Genomic DNA, 20,114 nt, shown 5'->3' on the forward strand with positions numbered 1-20,114 from the left:
CTTCAAGTTAGGCCGCTTGTCTCTTGGAACCTATTTACCTCCATCAGTTCTGCATCTGTTGGTACACATCTTTGGAGTATAAGGTTGGAAAGCCGTGCTGCTCTTTAGGCAACCTGGGAAATTTTCTTCCCAGGCAATCAAAATGCTTGTCAAGGTAATTGAACTTAACGAATAGCTGTGCTCTCTGCTCCTGTTGCATTTACAATTTACAGTTACTCATAAGTGATCTTTAGTGTATTCAGAAGTTTTAATTCCTGATTCATTTTACTCATCAAGGATTTTATGTATACATATATATATATATATGTAAAAGTATAACCTTTTTTCTTATGATTTTTAAACAGCAAATGCGTCAAAAAAGTAAGCAGCAAGCCAAAATAGAAGCCACACAGAAGCTTGAACAAGTGAAAAATGAGCAGCAGCAACAGCAGCAGCAGCAGCAACAGCAGCAGTTTGGTTCTCAACAGCTTCTGAACCAGTCTGGCTCAGACACACCCAGCAGTGGGATCCAGAGCCCCCTAACACCTCAGGCTGGCAGTGGCAGCATGTCTCCTGCACAGCAAACATTCCATAAGGATCTATTTGCAAAGCAGCAGCTACCTGCTACACCTACTTCAGCATCCTCCGATGATGTGTTCCTCAAACCACAAGCCCCACCCCCTACTCCAACCCGCATCCCGGTACATGATTCACTGTCACAGTCTCAGACTCCTCAAACGTCATCACAACAAATGTTTTCTCCAGGTTCCACAAACACAAGACCGCCTTCCCCAATGGATCCATATGCTAAAATGGTAGGAACACCTAGGCCAGCACCTAGTAATCAGAACTTTGTTAGAAGAGGTAGCATTGCACCGTTGGATACCTGTGCACCACAGTCATCTATATCCAGGCCCGTTCAGGTAACTGAACCATCAGGAAGCAGGCCTTCACCAGTCAGGGATTCATGTTCTTCATCTCCAAGTAGCAGCGATCCCTATGCAAAGCCACCAGACACACCCAGGCCTGTTATGACCTCAGATCAGTTTTCCAAACCTTTGGGGGTCCCAAGGTCACCCATGGTTATGGATCAGTCAGGGAAAGTTCCTTTAGCAGCTGGAAGCAGTGATCCGTTCACTAAGCCAGCTCCTAGAACTGATACATTTCAGAGACCGAGAGTAACTTCTTCTGATGCATATGCACGGCCACCATTGACTCCCACCCCTACTCCTGTTGATGGGAGCCCTGGACACTTTAAAACCCCCATGCGCCCTCCTCAGTCCCCACAAGATCCCTATGCATCAATGCCAGGTACACCAAGGCGCGTTGCTGTTGATCCATATGAAAGGCCTCCACTGACACCAAGGCCAGTGGATAACTTCTCCCATAATCAGCCTAATGATCCATACAGCCAGCCTCCCCTTACTCCCCATCCAGCAATAAAGGAATCTTTTGCCCATCCACCCCGGATCGTGCGGCAACAGAGTGAGTCTTTCTCTCAGTCTGGACCCATTTCAAGGCCAGCTTCTCAGGATCCTTATTCCCAGCCTCCAGGTACTCCTCGGCCGGTTGCTGATCCTTACGCCCAACCTCCAGGAACTCCTCGGCCCACCACAGTTGATCCATATATGCAGCAACCACCCACACCGAGACCTGCACAGCCAGCAGATTTGTTTGCTCAGTCTCCAACAAATCAGAGACATTCTGATCCATACGCTCAGCCTCCTGGAACACCAAGGCCAGTTCTGAATGATCCTTATTCTCAGCAACCAGCAACTCCAAGACCAGGAATACAGGAGAGTTTTAACAGACCTGCAATGACAAGACCAGGACTAATACCAAATAGAGATCCTTTCCTGCAGACATCACAGAACAGGTTGCAGGGCACTTTTGTCAGGCCGTCAGACCCATGTTCTCAAACTCCCAGACCAGCAGGACCTGCAATAACAGATTCATTTAACCACGGTCCTTCTGCTCCAGCACGTGATATTTATGATCAACCACCGATGACTCCAAGGCCTCAGCCAGAATCTTTTGGAACTGGTCAACTAACCCACGATGCTGCTGAACAGTCACGGCCTGGAGCTGAGGGCAACTTCAGTGCATCCGCAAATTCTCCAATGAGTTCTCAAGGACAGCAGTTCCCCAAAGTTTCACAAGGTGCTGGCCCAGCACCCACTACAGGAGTAACAGATACGCAGAATACCATGAATATGTCTCAAGCAGACACTGAGAAATTACGACAGGTGAGAGTAATACTTGATAGTAATGGCATCCCTATTTCAGAAGTAGCATTCCCCCCATTTTTGCTAAATATTTGAAGAGTTGGGTTTTTTTTACATTAAACATAGGTGTGTGATGTCGAACTCTCTGTTCACTCTTTATGTTCATTTGGTTCTCTGGATAATGCATATGTGGAATATAAAAACATTGGTAATTATTAAGGAGTTTGGACAAGATTCAGAATGGAAGCGAGGCCATTGCTGGAGCCACTGAAGATTTTGTCTGCAATATGAGAAAGAAACACCTTGAGAGGACAATTAATTCTATATAGGCAATTGATCTATAGTAGATGAGTTGTAGAACTGATTGTCAGTGACTTGTTCACAGATTAAGGAGGGTGTAGGCAGTGATCTTAGACTGGACATCAAACTTTTCAGATGGTAGCAAACATGCTGAGGTTATTTCTGCTGCTGGTCACTGCTCTCCTGCAAAAACTGTTGCTCCAGGCTTTTAACAATGAATGTTTGGCAAGCAGCTCTTTCTGAGACATAGAATTGCATTCAGCTTGTGGGAGGCTGCTTGGTCTTCTGTTTGGGAGGGGCAACAGGAAGTAGATTTAGCAGAAAAAAATAGTCAGTATTTCTCACACGAGTTTAGAATAATATAGAGGAAAGGGTTTGTTGCTTCTTTGTTAGTTGGCAAAGTAGCTTCATGCTAATAGCAAGAGATCTGGAGGTAAAAATGGTGTTGCCATCATCTTGCACTGTGTAATCCCAATCCTAAATCAAGCTTTGATTGTGACAGTGTAATGTTTTCCTTTAATTTATTTCTTCCAATAATCATAGAATCGTAGAATTACCCAGGTTGGAAAAGACCTTGAAGATCATCAAGTCCAGCCGCAGCCTAACCATAGTACCCTAACTCTAACAACCCTCTGCTAAATCACATCCCTGAGCAGGATAAGCTTAACACTGCAGTGTTTCAAAATACATCATCTGCAAAGTCCAGCACAGTGATTTTTTTTTAATTTTTTTTTTTAACAGCGGCAGAAATTACGTGAAATTATTCTACAACAGCAGCAGCAAAAGAAGAATGCAGTTCGTCAGGAAAAAGCCTTACAGGATCCAGCAGCTCCTCCCCATGCAACTCCTCTCCAGCACTGGCAGCAAGACAACTTAAATCAGATTTTTAACCGCCCTCCTCCTCCATATCCTGGGAATATTAGATCCTCTCTTGTCCCTCCAGGTGGGCCAAGGTTTGCAGTATACTCAAAGGATCAACGTGGGCCATTTCCTGGTGATGGGCAGTTCAATAGACCCCAGTTTCCAGGAGATATGAGCACCATGGGGATGAGACCTCACGGTCTTAGGTAAGGTCTTCAGTCCTGTACAACCAGGCGATTAAAGTGGTAGTTCTAAATTTACATAAATCATTACATACAGGGCTTGGGTTTTTTTGGAGAGGAAAAATCATCTGAACGGGCTGCAGTAGCTGGTGATTGTACTGAGGTTATGTATAGTAAGTTTTAAGTATTTGTAATATTAGAATGTGTCTTTTATAATGAGTAACACCACTCTGTGCTGTATTTTATGGTGAATTTATCATGAATTAACGAAGGAGAAGCTGCAGCATTTGTGGAAGTTCCAGTGAGCTGACTGGTCCCATCACCACCTGGTTTAGGGCAACTTCTTAACAAAGAAGGGTCTGATCTGAGCTTTGCTGTCTTAATGATAGATAAATGTAATATTTCTGCTTGGCTTTCTAATGAATATATAATTCAATATTGACTTTTGTCTGTGCTGTTTTTACAATGATTACCAACATTGACATATATGATAGTCTTGGGAATAGATGTTCTCAATATTTTGAATTTATTTCAGTAAATCTGCACATTATTTTTTGAACACACTGCATTGAATTAATATGTTGTTTATGTGCTCGGATCTCACTGTCACAGAGTTTTCTATCCATTATGTCTGGAATTTAAAACAGGTTGTTTATTAAACATAATCAAAGCAATTATTTTATTGTAGTCATAAAGCTCATTTAAATATAAGCATAATCAGCAGAATATTTATTTAAATATTTTAATGACTGTATCGTGTAAAGCATTTTGGTGAATAGCTGTGTAGTCAAGTATGACAGGCTATGCTGTCCTGAAAAGAAAAGGTAATTTATCTTTTATGCTTTATTTTAGATTTGGGTTTCCAGGAGGTGGCCATGGTCCACCATCAGGCCAGGAACGTTTCCTCAGTCCTCAGCAGGCAATGCAACGTGCTGGAGTTCCACCACAATTGAGAAGATCTCTGTCTATTGATTTGCCTCGTCCAGTGAGCAATCCACAAATAAACAGTGCATCGGGGATCGCTCAGCATTTTCCTCCACAGGGAATTCAGGTTCAGCAGCACAATATATTGGGTCAGGCATTTATCGAGTTGCGTCACAGGGCTCCTGATGGGAGGCCAAGGCTGCCTTTTAATCCTGCACCAAACATTATGGATCCAGCAGTGCAACATCAGCGACACGCAGGGTTTATACCCAGGCAGGAATTTCCAGGCCCAAGACAGGCAGAACCACTGAGACATAATTCTCAAGGTATGCCTAACCAGTTGCAGATGTCTGCAGGATTGGAGCATATGTCACAACCCCAGCAGGATCAAATCAACCCTGACAACCCACCCGCACTTGTAATACGTTCTCTAGGCAATCCCCCAGTAGCTGATGCTTTCCCAGGACCATCTTTGCCTTCATCTGCACCAAGTGATGAATCAGCAAATATGCAGATTCCCAACCAGCCAAGCGATGGATTGGAAGAAAAGCTTGATCCTGATGATCCTGCTGTGAAAGATTTGGATGTGAAAGACCTTGATGGGGTTGAAGTCAAGGATTTGGATGATGAAGATCTTGAAAATTTGAATCTAGACACAGAGGATGGAAAAGGGGATGAGCTGGACACTTTAGATAACTTGGAAACCAATGATCCTCACCTTGATGACCTTCTGAGATCTGGGGAATTTGATATAATTGCATACACAGACCCAGACCTTGATGTGGGGGATAAGAAAGGAATGTTTAATGAAGAATTAGATCTTAGTGTCCCCATTGATGTCAAGCTGGATATCCAGGGCAAGACAGAAGAAACAAAAGAGGAGCAAGGGGATAGAACTGTTGCTCATCCTGAGACCCTGTCTTCGCCAAAGAAATCTACTACAGAGAATGAAATTAAAACAGAAATACTTTCCCCAAACACTCATGAGGAAAAGAAGAATGAAAATGAGAGAAGTGATGGAAATGCAGAATCAACAAGTACTCAACAGGCTACTGAAACAGAGTTAAAAGATGGAGAGAAGGCTCCTGTGCAGCCTGCTACGCTAGAATTCCCTGACAAAACTACTGCTGTTTCCAGTCAAGAAACAACTGTGCCTAGTCCAGATACTCAGGGATCTGCTCCAGTGCCTGTTCAGGGGGCAGTAAGTTCCTGCAGTATTTCTGGGTCCACACCAGTCCTCTCAAGTTTGCTCGCTAATGAAAGCTCAGATAACGCCGAGGCAAGGACGTTAGCGTCTCCCTCGCAGTCTTTGCCAACAACTCAACTGAACCACGCGTCGGGTATTCCTCAAACACTACTGACACCTGGTGGGCAGATCTTGGACAACACTTTAAATTCCAATTTGAGCATGGTTCCACGAATAAACCATAATTTTTCTCAAGGGTCACCGAACCCAGGATTTATTCAGGGTCAGTCGGCTAATCATAACTTTGGGACAGGACAGGCATCTAATCAAACTGTGGCTGTAACAAGCCGTCCTGGCCCAAGTGGCATATCTGGTCCACAACAGATAATGCTCCCTCAGCCATTAGCTCCGCAACAAAATCGGGAGAGACCATTACTGCTAGAGGAACAGCCACTTCTTCTGCAGGATCTTTTGGATCAGGAAAGGCAGGAGCAGCAGCAGCAGCGGCAGATGCAAGCCATGATTCGCCAGCGTTCAGAGCCGTTTTTCCCCAATATTGGTATGTGGTGATCTGTCTGTGTTCTGGTTAGTTATGTAAAATTAAATAGTTAAACATTATATGGTACCAAATGAAGCAGGTGGAGGATTGGAATGCATAGATGGCAACCTCAAGAGTTCCATACTCCCTAGTGAGGACTGTCGGTCAGTCCCATTTGTCCAGCTTTACTGGGCCAACTAACAGGAGAGTTGGCAGGAGAGAGCGTGGTTTACATGCTTATGGGTCTTTTCAGATGCTGAATGTAGCATATGCCACGTGCTTTTCTGTCTGTAGTCCTACCAATAATAACAGAGTGACTGAAGAGGTTTTATGAGTATGTTTGTGATGATGTGCTGGTTTGGCCAGTTGAACTGAGGAACAACTGCTCTTCATGATTCTTTAACTATAAATAGGATTTATGAATCTCTTGGCTCATAGGCCAGATTTATTCTACAGCCCTTCTCAACCCAATCTGCTTTTCTTTGTGTGTTATGGCTGAAAACAAGAACAGTTACAGCCAGATTAACTTTCCTTAGGGGGTGTATGAAACAACATATTAGCCATGAAATTCAAAATGAAGAGGACAAGTAATTTGAAATAGTGATGGAGCTGGGTTGTTTTGCTGATGATTTATGTATGAACAAGATATAAATAAGTCAGTTCCAATTAATAACTTGCAATATTTAGTTATGTAACTCATCTGTCCTGTCTTTCTTTTCTAGACTTTGATGCAATTACTGATCCTATAATGAAAGCAAAAATGGTAGCTCTAAAGGGGATCAATAAAGTCATGGCTCAGAGCAACATGGGGATGCCACCAATGGTAATGAACAGGTAGGCAATGCTTGAATGCCATCTTCAGGGCTGATGAATATGGAGGGAAATCATAGAGGTGTGGAAAACATGGCTTATTAAAGGTGTTTGTAAGCTCTGTTTGAACACAGTGAGATAATTCTCTACCCCAAGTTCTTTATTGGAGCTTCCATAATTTTATGTTATTGTAACCAAACCTGGGTGACTGCAGTAGCGGAGTTTTCCACCTGTGCAGATACCAACTGGGGAGCTTATGTTCACTGGTTTATTTTGATTTTTCTCAGTGCCATAAAAATAGGGTGGGTTTTTTTGTGTTCTAAATCCATGCTCTGTCGCCTTTCAGTATAAAATGTTTCCTTCTCAACTGAGAGCAGCATGCTCTCTTCCTTAAGATACTCACCAGTATTAAATGTTTCAGATTCATTTTGTGTCTGTGTATCAATAGGTTTCCTTTCATGGGTCAGCCCGTGCCTGGGGCTCAGGCCAGCGAAGGCCAAAATCACATGCAGCAGGCAATTACACAGGTAATACAAGTTGACGCGGAATTAACAAGTCTTAAATAATGATAACTGGATTTTGTTTCAATTGAATCATCATTTAATTTCCTTATCTGTATATTTCTCTGAAATTTCTAGGATGGAAGTTTGACACCTCAGATTTCTAGACCCAATCCTCCTAATTTCGGTCCCGGTTTTGTCAGTAAGTACACATCAACCAATTCACTGTTTTATCTTCTAGTTCTAAATATAATATCCATAAACTGATTTCCCACGAAAAAAAGCAACCCTTTTAAAATCATATTGTTTCATTGTTACAGTGCCAGTTCATGAATGAATGCACAATAAATTATACTCTTTTTGTAGAAAACTGTCCTCGGAGAAGCACCATGATGGAAAGGGGAACCAGGAGGAACAGTTAATTAGTATTATTTGTGTTTGTGTGAGAGTAGTAATTGCGTTTTGCTGGCAGGCTGCTACCTCAAAAATCAGGTCACAGAATCATAAAATCTTTGGAGTTGGAAGGGACCCTTAAAGGCCATCTGATCCAGCTCCCCTGCAGTGCACAGGGACACCCACAGCTCCATCAGGTGCTCAGAGCCCCATCCAGCCTGACCATTGGTGCCCCATGGGACATCCACCGCCTTTCTGGGCAGCTGGTTTTCTATTGAGGTCTAGTGTTCAGAACTCAGTGAGGATCTTTATTGATAGGTTATTTTTTATTTAAAAAGCAAGAAGTTTTTTGCAGCATCGTTGTCATTTTAAAAATACCAATAAAAGCTTTCGAAGCATTAATTAAGCAAGATTGGCTGGGAACCACAGTTGCATAGTATACATGTATAGCTCTAGTGTGTTGCTTTCCTTACTTCTGCTTGCCTTAGATCAGCTGTAAGTCCTAGTCTTTGTGATGAGAAGGAGAATCATTAGCAGGTATTAAAACACAGCGTGTGCTGGGAGAGGAAGACCACATACAAAGAAGCGCTACTACAAAAGCTTTACTTGATATTTATGACCAAGAAACAGAAGCAGACACCTTCACCTTTTCCAGTAACAGAAGCTGCAATATTAAATGCGCAATGAGAAACTTTAGTAGTTTTTTTCTGTGTTAATTTCTGGTGAGGTTGTAAATGGCACTCAGCGGTATCCTGGCTCAGGTTTGAGGGTGGCGGTTCTGAGCAGTTGAGAAAATCTGTTCTTCATTTCAGCAGTAGTTATTCTTACCTGGACCTTGTTAATATTTCAGTACTTTCCATCTGCAGTTACTCTCCATCATTTCCACTCAGCTGTCCCTTTGGGTTACATGATTAGTTTCACAGCATATATCACTGAAAGAATTAGTGCCCCTTGAGGCTGTAGATAGCTCTGTGAATCGATTCAGTTGAGCTGTTAGGTTCAATGACTGTTTCTACCGCAACGACTGTGAAAAAGGGAATGTGGTAGGGATCAGAGCACAAGGAAAAGGTGGTTGCATTGAAATCATACCATTGTATGGATATCTTTATTCTTCATACGAGATAAAACAAACGTTCCACAAAAGGAAAATTCCATGCCTTGTTCCTGATTATCCAGTTCATTGCTACAATGTGATCCCAAGACAAATGATGCTGTCACCAAACCCTACGTCTCGCTTTCTGGGCTCAGTGCCAATGAAGTGTGTTATTGGACATGATTGTTTTGCCTCCAGAAAAATATATGAGAGCGATGGATTGCTCCGAGCAGATCAGTATTTCTCATTTGGAAAATGAGTAATGTCACGGTTACAGCCTAAATGAGAGCGAGGTTGTTTGTGGGGAGGAAAAAGGCACTGATGCTGAAGGCGCTGTGCTGATGGTCAAAAGGAGTTGTTTTTACAATGGAAACAAGATGTTAAAAACTTAGGGGTTTTATTTGGTTCGTTTTCTTGCAGTAACTTTCATGGTAGGGTAGGTGTATTTTCATTTCTTCTGTTATAATTTATAATAAAGGATTAGTCAGATATATGTGACACAGTCCAGATCTTCAGATGTTTCTAAAAACAAATCAGTCTGCCTAATTAAAAAGAAGCGAAGCTGATGCCATCTATGATTAGAAATGAGTGATCTTTTGGAATCACACTCTAGTTTCTGTGATCAGTAGTGGCTGGGAGTTGGTCTCAGCTGGGAGGAAGTAGTGCTTCATCCACTTGCTATTCTATCACTGTAGCGGAGCCTGCCTTTCTCTACTAGTGGAGAATGCCTTTCTGCACTTGCTCACATGATTGTTACTGTAAGTGGGGAATGTGATGTGATGAGGATGTTGAGGATTGGTTTGTTGCACTTTCTGGTATAGGTTAAATAACTTGTAACTCTCCCTTAGTGCTTTGCTTTTCCAGTTGCCTTGCTCTCTTCAATCAGTGGTTGATTAGGATTTAATTTTGAAGTATAAAGCAGGTCTTGGCTTTATACTTGGCTTTGTTTCCAGTCCTATATATCGTCTTTCTTTCATTTCTTGAATTTATGGTGAACGTTTTTGATGTTCTTATTTTTTTCTTAAATCTGTTTTTGTTGTTATTTCTAAGTGTACCAAACTCCTCTGCAAGCATCAGAAATAATTAGACCATAGAATCATAGAATTACCCAGGTTGGAAAAGACCTTGAAGATCATCAAGTCCAACAGCAGCCTAACCAGAACCCTAACTCTAAATATTTCATTTAAATTTGTGTCCTTATTCCTTCATCTCTTTCCCTCTACCCAAGTCCTTCCACGTGCCCTTTTCTGTGGCAGGCAGACCAGATAGTGGGCAGTGTCTCTCAAAATGTAGGGACTAAGTTAAAACTACTTACTCAGTAAAGGAAGTCTCCTTCACAGACATCATTCCAAGAGCCTTAATATCTCTTGAGATCTCAACTCATCTGTCAGACTTGGCTGAACATGACCAAAAGTTTGATAAAATGAGAGGGGGACGTGACTTTTAAACTTCATCTCTAAAAAGTACAATGAGGTGATATCGTATGCTCTTTCCCTTGTCTCCTAGATGATTCGCAAAGAAAGCAATATGAGGAATGGCTGCAGGAAACACAACAGCTTCTTCAAATGCAGCAGAAGTACCTGGAGGAGCAAATTGGAGCACACAGGAAATCAAAAAAAGCACTCTCAGCAAAACAGCGTACGGCCAAGAAAGCTGGTCGTGAGTTCCCAGAAGAGGATGCAGAGCAGCTTAAGCACGTCACAGAGCAGCAAAGTATGGTCCAAAAACAACTCGAACAGGTAATCACCGGGAAACCAAACTGGTCACCTTAATACTGAGCTGTTGTACTGGTGTGACTCTTCTCCTTAGGTCTACTAAGACATGAATTGAAAATGCTGAAATACAGTGCGGGTTCTGTGAAAGGAGCTGCTCTGTATCATACGTCGTGTGTGTTGTGTGTAGCTGCATCACTGTGGATCACCAATGGCAGTGGAGTTGTAGGAGAATGCATGACAGTGAAATCTATGACAAGAAGCTGTTGTTGTAGTTTGGGAAGAGAATTTCTTTAGCAAAATGATTTATAACTGAGTTCCTAGAGCCGTGAGAAACAGAAGTGTAAGCTTTAGGCTGCTAAGGAGGAAAGTCTAAGCACATCAGGCTCTGTTTCGAGATGGACTGGCTTTCTTACCTCTGACTTTTTCAGTTGTCTTTATGTAATCAGCGCCCCTTGGAAATAAGCCAATTAAATGTTATTCCTTAAAAATCTCTCTTCATTACATTTTTAATGTTAGCGTGGTTTTATCATCTGTCTCATTTTTAGGTACTTATCATTAGCATATTATCTGCTACCATACCCTGGAATAGCAGAGGGGAAAGGGATATCTGGAGATAATCCAGTTAAGTCTCCTGATCGATGGAGAACTTCATGGTTAGATCAGATGGCTCAGGGCCATGTCAGTCAAGTTTGGATGATTCTTCAAAGGCACAGGTTTCCCAGCCTCTCTGGGACCCTGTTGCAATGTGTAACCACTTTCACTGTGTGGGTTTCTTTTTTCTTTCTTTACATTGAGCTGGAATTTCACTTGCTGCATCTTGTAACTGTAATTATAGTAAATGGGACTAAAGTTAAGCCTGCAATTACTTTGATATATCAATGGTTTGGCCAGCGGTACAAAAAGCTGTGTTCTTCAAGTCATCATTTAGAAATGAGCTGGTGTGGTGTTTCCTTACTGTACAGGTGGGGAATCTTTTCATTGTCAGTTGGGAACAAGTAGTCCTGCCAAATGCTGAAACACTTTAGACTTACCTTTTATTAATATGAGGTTAGAACTTGGCAGGAGGCTGCTTGGAGTGAAGTACCGAGTGATACCTGACACCGAAGTTCTTGCTCCTGTGTTGCCTCAAGGCAGAGCATGTGTTGGATGGGGTATGTGTTGGTTTGTCTTTTCCCTATGCAGGAGAAGGATTATTTTTTTCTTCTACAATGAAGAACAAGTAGAATGAACACAAAAATACTAACTTCAGCCATCTTCATCATCTACACTTCAATCTGCTCTTACAGGGGGTTATGTCAGAGTAATGGCTGATAATGCTGGCAGGTATTGCTGGCAGGTCCCTTCAGTACCTTGTAATTAAGGCTATTTGTAAATCAGGCTAAAGCTCTGATTTAGACCAGTCATCCAGATCAAAAGCAGCACTTTCATATGCACCAAGATAGAAATTATTTAATAAGTTTTCATTAAAGCATATTTTCAAGGACTTTCTACATAAAACAATTCATCACTCTTTAAAATCAGTTAAATCATCAGTTCTTTTTGTGGAATCAAGCTTCTGTTTTTTGTTTGTTTTGCAAAGGATAGACTGTATGCATCTATAGAGAAAACTATCAAATCCCTGTGAATTTCTGGTCACAGACACAGAGAAACTGGAGCTGACTCTGCAATGTGAGCTTATGTCTGACGGGGTTATTGGCTCAGGCACTGTGCCATGCAGACACAACCGTGTTGTTTCTATGGCAAGGGCAGCTTAACTGCTTTGGTGTGGCACTGTGCCTGTGCTAATAAGCTCTATATCATTCTCCACTGCTCAGGGAGAATCACTAGGTTGGTCTGCAGAGCTACTGGTCCTGCGAGGTCTCATCTACCTCCAAGTACAGTCACAGGGCTCGTCACCACTGCATATCCAAGCATAGTGGTTTGGATGCCTCCTTGTTTGATCAAACAGAGCTGACACAGTTATGGCAGTGTATCAAGTGAAAAGTCCTGGGGCCCTGGGCTGTGCAGATGGATCCACTTGGTGGCTTTATGCAGTAGCTCAGTCTATCTGGCAGTATTGGTGCCAAACTAGAACTCGTAAGTCATTTTGGACCTGAAATTACTCTATTAAATAGCTTTTTGGGCTTCATCTGTCCTGCATTCTGTATTGTGTCCTATAGTATCTCTCTTGGCCTGAGCTTTGTAGTTTCTCTCTTGCCCCAGATACAGGAGAGTGCTTTCAAACATTTTGAATTATGTTATGGACTTTCACATCAGTACAAACAGCAAATGGAACTGCAGAAGTCATAATCTAACAAAGAGAAAGGAAGAGAGAGAGGGAGATTCCACAGCCCATGCATTACTAACCAAGTAATTATTATGGATCACAAGCCCTTTCAGTTTCTTAGGGAGCAGCATAGCTAGGTATCTTTTCCAGGTTTCTTTCTGTTATCATGCTGACTCCATCATATCCTTTCATTTGCCTTAAAAATAAGTCACCGGACTTCCTGCATCCAAGTCCAGTTCATTTTCATCCTGACATAAAAGGTTTTCAAGCAGCAGCCATTTTCCTCCGCTGTGTGATGTTTGGGGTTCTGCCTATGAGGAAATGGGGTTTTGCCACACTGTTTTCTGGCAACCTTTTTCTTTTCAGCTGTATCTTTAAAAAGATGTATGAAGACATGTGAATATCACCTATCACAGCTTCCTTTTACCTGTCCCCAGCTATTGTTACATAGAAGATAGGATCTGTACAAGGATCTCTTTGATTTCAGGTTTATGTGTTGTCTAGCACAGTGCAATTTTGGTATATATAACCTTAGAAAGGGAGAGAAAAAAAGGCAATACAGAAGTCCTGTTTTCACATGAGCTTCATTTCCTGCTGTTGAGATGCATGTTTTAATGATACTTTACAGTCAGTGCATGTCAAAGATGAGTAATGACTTCTTTAATTTACAGATTCGAAAGCAACAGAAAGAACACGCGGAACTAATTGAGGAATATCGAATCAAGCAGCAGCAGCAGCAGCAGCAGTGTGGAATGGCACACCATGCCATAATGCCAGGAGTCCAGACTCAACCACCAATGGTTCCAGCAGGAACATCACCAGCAATGAATCAGCAAAACTTCCCCATGGTGGCACAACAGCTCCAGCATCAGCAGCATCCCGTGGTGATCCCGGGGCAGTCCAACCCTACCAGAATGCCCAGTATTTCTGGATGGCAGTCTACAAATCCCCCTGCAGGTCATATTGCCATTAACCCAGCAAGGATGCAGCCTCCAATGACACCGCTGCCAATTACTGCCGGTACAGCAGCTCCTGTGCCTGGTCCAAATGCAACTGCACAGTCAGGACCACCACCAAGGGTGGAGTTTGATGACAATAACCCTTTTAGTGAAAGTTTCCAAGAGCGGGAAAGAAAGGAGCGTTTACGGGAACAGCAGGAACGGCAACGTATTCAGCTTATGCAGGAGGTGGACCGACAGAGGGCTTTACAGCAGAGAATGGAACTGGAACAGCATGGCATGATGGGGTCTGAATTAAATAACAGAACATCCTTGTCTCAGATCCCTTTCTTCAATTCTGATCTGCCTTGTGATTTCATACAAACTCCACGGCCTCTTCAGCAATCTCCACAGCATCAACAGCAGCAAATGGGACAGATGCTGCAACAGGGTCCTGTGAACTCACCTCCTGCCACAAATTTCTTGCAAAGCAATGAGAGGAGACCAGTGGGACCTGCAGCTTTTGGACCTGATGCATCTGCTGTTCCAGGTGGATCCTCTAATTTCCATAATGTAAAACAAACTCACGGGAGTCTTCCTGGGGCCACCTTTACACAGAACCAGGTCAGGCCTCCATTTGCTCCTGCTGTACCTTCATCTACAGTTCCTTCATCTGCAGCACTAAGCAGTGGTGCCTCATGTGGTTCAGACACAAGTGTACCCCAGGGAGCAAACTTCCCTGGGTCGAGCCAGTCCCTCATCCAGCTGTATTCTGACATAATTCCAGAAGAGAAAGGAAAAAAGAAAAGGACACGAAAAAAGAAAAAGGATGATGATGCTGAATCAATAAAAGCCCCATCGACTCCCCATTCGGATATAACTGCACCGTCAACTCCAACCATTTCTGATTCTACCTCTACCCCCACCGTTAATACCCCTAGTGAACTGCCTCGTCATCAAGATGAGCAAGAGTCAGTGGAGGTAACAGGTCCATCAACATCTAATGCAGCAGAGAGCCAGGCTTCTCCAGAGCTGGAGTGTCAGCTCCCCAGCAGCAGCTTGCCACCAAAACAGCCAAATGTGAGCACAGACACTGACAAGGCCAAACCAGACACACCTGCTGGCATTCAAGAAGTTAAACTAGAAAAGGCAGAATCCGATCAGTGCTCAGATCAGACTGAGCCAAAAACAGAAAATCAAAGCACTGTTAAGGTGGAAGAAGATAAAGTCTCATCTCAGCCTCCCTCTTCAGCTCAGAGTCCAGCACAGCCAGCCAGTGTTCCAGCAGCCAAAGGGGAGTCAGGGAACGAGTTGCTCAAGCACCTGCTTAAAAACAAAAAGTCCTCATCTCTTCTGAACCAGAAATCAGAGAGTGGCTGTCGAACAGAAGAAGAGGCTGCTGGAGAGAAGAAGCTAACGGACAAGCAGAGTCCAGTCGAAGGAATGGTGAGCCTCTCCCTGCTTTCGTTCTGCAGTGGTTACCAGCTCTCAAAGGCTGGTTTTTGTCTCTGCTTATTTTTAATTGAAGGAGGCATGAATTCTTTGTGTTAATGGCATTATATGGGTTAATAATTTATAAGACTTTTTAAAACAACTTGAAAAATTGCTTTCTATGGAGGTAGTATACACTTGAGACTTAGTATACTTCAATTATTTTATTATAGTCTCTAGTGTCTACACTGTTGTCCTATTAGTCTCCCAACTCTAAACACATCCTTGAAATCAGGTGTAAATACATTCAAAATAAATGAAAACTGATAAACGTAACTGTGAGCAGCAGGTAACTTAGGTAAATGTATGACAGGAGTAGCTGTGAGCGTCCTTGTGTCAGGGCTTGTGCAGAATGGACTGTCTATTATAATATAGTCAAAAAATCTGCTTCATTTCCTTTTTTACGGCCAGCAAACTGCAGGAAACCAGCTGCAAGGTGCATTCAGGTGTAGTAACAGCCAACTTCAGAGAGCAGATGTGGGACACGAAACCAAGAAACAGAGAAATAAACGAACTCAGAGGACAGGAGAAAAGGCAGCTCCTCGGTCCAAGAAAAGGAAAAAAGAGGAGGAAGAAAAACAGGCCATATACCCCAATGCTGATACGTTCATCCATCTCAAACAAGTACGTACACAACACAACACTGGGTAGCTCATCAAGGGGATGCTTTAAAAGAATGGGTTTCTTATTGTGAAAACCAAATGGATAATGGTGTTGAATTCTGAGTACAGGGTGTAGCTGTAACTTCTATAGAAGCAGAAAGTGTAAAGGCTTGGATTTATTTCAGTTTGGAAGATCTACTGACGTGGCATGTGTTCAGCAGGCTCAAAACCATGGAATTCCTGCCTGCTTTGGCTGCTGCTGTTGCTGAGCTGCCACAGAGCTGGGAGCAGTGGCTCCCCTGGGCTGAAGGCCGTCTGACTGGGGGGTTAGAACTAGATGGTCCTTAAAGTCATTTCCAACCTAAAGTGATCTATGAATCTTTGATGCCTGAAAAAGGAGAGGGGCCTGAGTTTGTGATGGTTGTCTGATAGTGGGTAAACTCCCTTTAAAAACAGCAGTAGAAACTACTAACAACTGAGTGTCTGTGATTATTCAATTTTATAGTTAGACTAATTTCTACCTTTTTTCTTTACTTTCAATGTAGCAGCTTTCTCTCCTACCTTTGATGGAACCAATAATTGGAGTGAGCTTTGCACACTTTCTTCCCTATGGCAGTGGCCAGCTAAATGCTGGAAATCGACTTGTAGGAAGTTTTGGTAGCGCTACCCTTGATGGGGCTTCAGATTACTACTCCCAGCTCATATACAAGGTACAGCTTCAATCTGGATTTCCTCTGTGGGCTCCTTGAGAGAAAAGTTCATTACATCATTGCTGCGAGTTGGTTTAGATTTGTGCCCTTTGCAAGCAGAAGAGAACCATCTTCTGTTGTTAAATTAGATAGGCCGATCAGTGTTAAAGCAGACATTGTTTCACTGTTGTGAAAGTTGAAATCAGTTCTAGAAACTGTTGTAAATGGGTTAAAATGTGCAAGTGTTCCACTTACGAGTGGATGCTAAAGAGTGAAAATTGTAATTACAGTTTTATGGAGCAGAAAAGGCTGAATTCCCAGTACTTTGCAAAGTCATTGAAAGCACTTAAGTATTTCTTAATGTGAATCAAATGGGAAATAGGCTTTTCTCATTTGTCCGCTAAGCTCGAACTAAAAGCTCTGAGGGAAAAAAAAAGGTGTTTGTTGATGAGCAAATAATCCACAGAATTTAAGACTCAGCCTCTGAGATCAGGATGGCAATGGTGGGACAGCAGCAAGAGAGCAGACAGGGAATCAGGTCTGGTACTTGGTGTTTATTCCAGCCTGAGAATAGTTACTCTAGGCTGAGAATGGGACCTGGCAGATGTTACCATAGCTGTGGATAATGCTTTCTAGCTTTGTATGCATGACTGCAATGAGAGAAGATACTGAAATTTATACTTAATTTTGGTTTAAAGTATGGACAATTAAGTAAGCTAATGAGAAACAGCAATGAGTGTGAACTTGCAGAGTGAGGTTCTCCATGGTAACTACTTCAGCAAAAGCTTGTCCTGTGCTAATGTGAGTCAGCTTCCCTTTTAGTGGAAAATGTGTAACTCCTTTATTGTGATGGAGAGCCCCTTTAGAACTGCTCTCTGTCTTTAGATCAGATCTTTGCTTAAACTGTAGGAACTTATTGAGGCTCCCAAAAAGTCCATAAAAATGTTCTTCGTGCCTTTATGTAAATAATTCAGCTTTACCTTCTCTATCAGGAAAATTTACTTCTCGCGTAAACTTTATTTCTCCTGTAGTATCTTTGATAGTAAGAAAATGTTGTGTCTCTTCTAGCAGGAAGTTATTCCACATATTTAGTTGCGTATTTGAGAATTGACTGTCACTGTTTATCAGTGGTACCTCTGGATGTTAAAATAAGGGAGTGGGTTACAATATCTACTAGTAGAGCATGGCAAGTTTTCACGCTGTGCTTCATAGCTAACTTGCTGTTCTTCTCTCTCCTGCAGCAGAACAATCTGAGCAATCCTCCAACACCACCGGCCTCTCTTCCACCCACACCACCTCCTGTGGCCTGCCAGAAGTTGGTAAATGGCTTTGCAACCACTGAAGAGCTTGCTGGCAAGGCTGGTATGTTGGGAGGCCACGATGGTAAGGCTAATGCATATTGTTTGCCTTATAGCTGGGTCAACTTTGTAGCAAACTACATAATGGATAACTGTGATGTTTCTTGGATCCTATAGTTCACTGTTATACAGGCATTATGCCCAGGCTCTTTTTAAGCTTGTAATCACTATCACCCAGTTTTGTTTTATACCAGCGTAATGTCAAGTGATAAGCTTATTCTTTCCCTTTTGAAAAGACGTTGGGATCTAGAAGCACTCCTAAGAAATGAATAAGTTCAGAATCCACTTTGTGATGTCCACTACAAATTTGTTGTCTTTTTTTGTTTTTTTTTTTTTTTTTTTTGTAAAGCGATGAGATAAATCACAGATTTCTAAGCTACAAGTGGATGAAAGCAGTGTTAACATCTGCTGTTAATGCCTTGGATGCCTTGGTTGTATCTGGAGCCACTACTATGGCTCTCTGAAAATCAGTAAGAAGAGCTGCACAGATGTTTTGTTCTGTTGTGTTTCTCTGATTTTAGTTACCAAAGCTCTGGGACCAAAGCAGTTCCAGTTACCTTTCAGACCACAAGATGATTTATTAGCAAGAGCGATGGCTCAGGGCCCTAAAACTGTGGATGTTCCTGCTTCCCTTCCAACACCACCTCACAACAATCAGGAGGAGTTAAGGTAGGTTTTCTTTGACATCTTTAAGTAACATATGTGGAACAGATTCTGCAGTCTTTCAGTAGGAGATGAGTCTGTGAAGGTGTGAAGAAACAAAATCCGTTCTGCATGGCCATACAGTTCAGAGAACAAAGCAGAATCATTCGGTCCAGTTCACTCTTAGCATTCCATGTGAGAGAGCAGCATAGTGACAAAGGAGACTTAGTGCTGTTGTTAAACCCAGTATCCTGTTAAGTTCCTCTCTTCTCCTCTATATATCTTTCCCAGTAACCCATCTTATGCACTGAAGTATTAGCCAGACTTAGCAGCCTACCACCTAAATTACATTCCATAACTAGTACCAAGAAGCACGGTGGTCACTGTCAAGATTCATATTACTGGTTCACAGAGGTTTTTTTGGCCATTTCCAAAACAGCTTTTCTGGGTTTTGTTCCAGGGTTCAAGATCACTGTGAGGACAGGGACACTCCTGACAGCTTTGTTCCATCTTCCTCTCCTGAAAGTGTGGTGGGAATGGAAATAAGCAGGTATCCAGACTTGTCGGTTGTGAAGGAGGAGAACCCAGAACCTGTACCATCTCCCATCATTCCCATCCTACCTAGCAGTACTGGGAAAGGTGAGACTGAAGCAGAGTGAACAATTATAAAATTAGAAGGAGACTTTTTCCCTCCTAACTGTAGGATTAACCTGGTGTGTTGCATTTTAATTTCAGGTTCAGAAGCCAAAAGGAATTACATAAAGGCAGAACCTGGTTCAGGAGCATTACCTGGTTCTGCCTTCTTTGCCTCCCAGCTTGGACCACCCCAGAATGGTCCTAAATCTGGCCTTATTTCTGTAGCAATTACTTTACATCCCACAGCTGCTGAGGTAAGAAATGAACCTGTGTTAAATACATAAGGTACAGCAGAAGTCAGTATATTCTTTACATAGTAAAATAAAAACAGCTATTGCAGCCTTCTAATGGTGGTTGGTATGTTTTTATTATTGTTTTCAGAATATTAGCAACGTTGTAGCAGCATTCTCCAATTTGCTGCACGTCCGAATTCCCAACAGCTACGAGGTCAGTAACGCTCCAGATGTCCCATCCTCCATGGCAGCAGTCAGCAGTCACAGGGTGAACCCATCTGCTGAGTACCGACAGCATTTACTGCTCCAGGGGCCTCAGGCAGGATCCATGGGTCCTGCCAGGATTGCAGGGTCTTATGGACTGAAGCAACCCAATATACCATTTGCTGCAAACAGCAATGGTAAGTAGACATTAATTCTTTTAATTGAGTCAGTATTAATCCATGTCGACCTTATACGTTCCTGGTCACAAGTTAAATAGCTGATTCTCATTCTGAACAGTAGTTTTCTTGTGTGATCAGTACGTGCCAACCTGCTCCTGATATTAACAGTA

The 20,114-nt window shown here is 42.5% G+C and overlaps 1 protein-coding gene across 24 annotated transcripts in view; it reads left to right on the top strand.

Moving 5' to 3' along the window:
• Positions 1-20,114, top strand: part of KMT2C (lysine methyltransferase 2C) — a 166,540-nt gene that overhangs the window by 136,566 nt on the left and 9,860 nt on the right. For 16 of the 24 annotated variants that reach the window (XM_015852848.3, XM_085538968.1, XM_015852851.3 and 13 more), the window contains 15 exons: positions 345-2,225; positions 3,246-3,571; positions 4,400-6,216; positions 6,918-7,029; positions 7,454-7,532; positions 7,644-7,707; positions 10,498-10,730; positions 13,644-15,356; positions 15,813-16,025; positions 16,549-16,713; positions 17,934-18,075; positions 18,572-18,719; positions 19,153-19,331; positions 19,428-19,582; positions 19,710-19,962. In XM_015852848.3, the coding sequence (XP_015708334.2) occupies positions 345-2,225; positions 3,246-3,571; positions 4,400-6,216; positions 6,918-7,029; positions 7,454-7,532; positions 7,644-7,707; positions 10,498-10,730; positions 13,644-15,356; positions 15,813-16,025; positions 16,549-16,713; positions 17,934-18,075; positions 18,572-18,719; positions 19,153-19,331; positions 19,428-19,582; positions 19,710-19,962 (7,480 nt within the window). Of the gene's footprint in view, positions 1-344; positions 2,226-3,245; positions 3,572-4,399; positions 6,217-6,917; positions 7,030-7,453; positions 7,533-7,643; positions 7,708-10,497; positions 10,731-13,643; positions 15,357-15,812; positions 16,026-16,548; positions 16,714-17,933; positions 18,076-18,571; positions 18,720-19,152; positions 19,332-19,427; positions 19,583-19,709; positions 19,963-20,114 lie in introns of those variants that run through there. The other 8 variants (XM_015852849.3, XM_085538966.1, XM_015852856.3 and 5 more) reach the window with 5 other exon arrangements.

The sequence above is a fragment of the Coturnix japonica genome, chromosome 2 (genome assembly GCF_054131305.1).
Source record: "Coturnix japonica strain WE chromosome 2, WE-NBRP24, whole genome shotgun sequence".
In the NCBI taxonomy this organism is placed as follows: domain Eukaryota; kingdom Metazoa; phylum Chordata; class Aves; order Galliformes; family Phasianidae; genus Coturnix; species Coturnix japonica.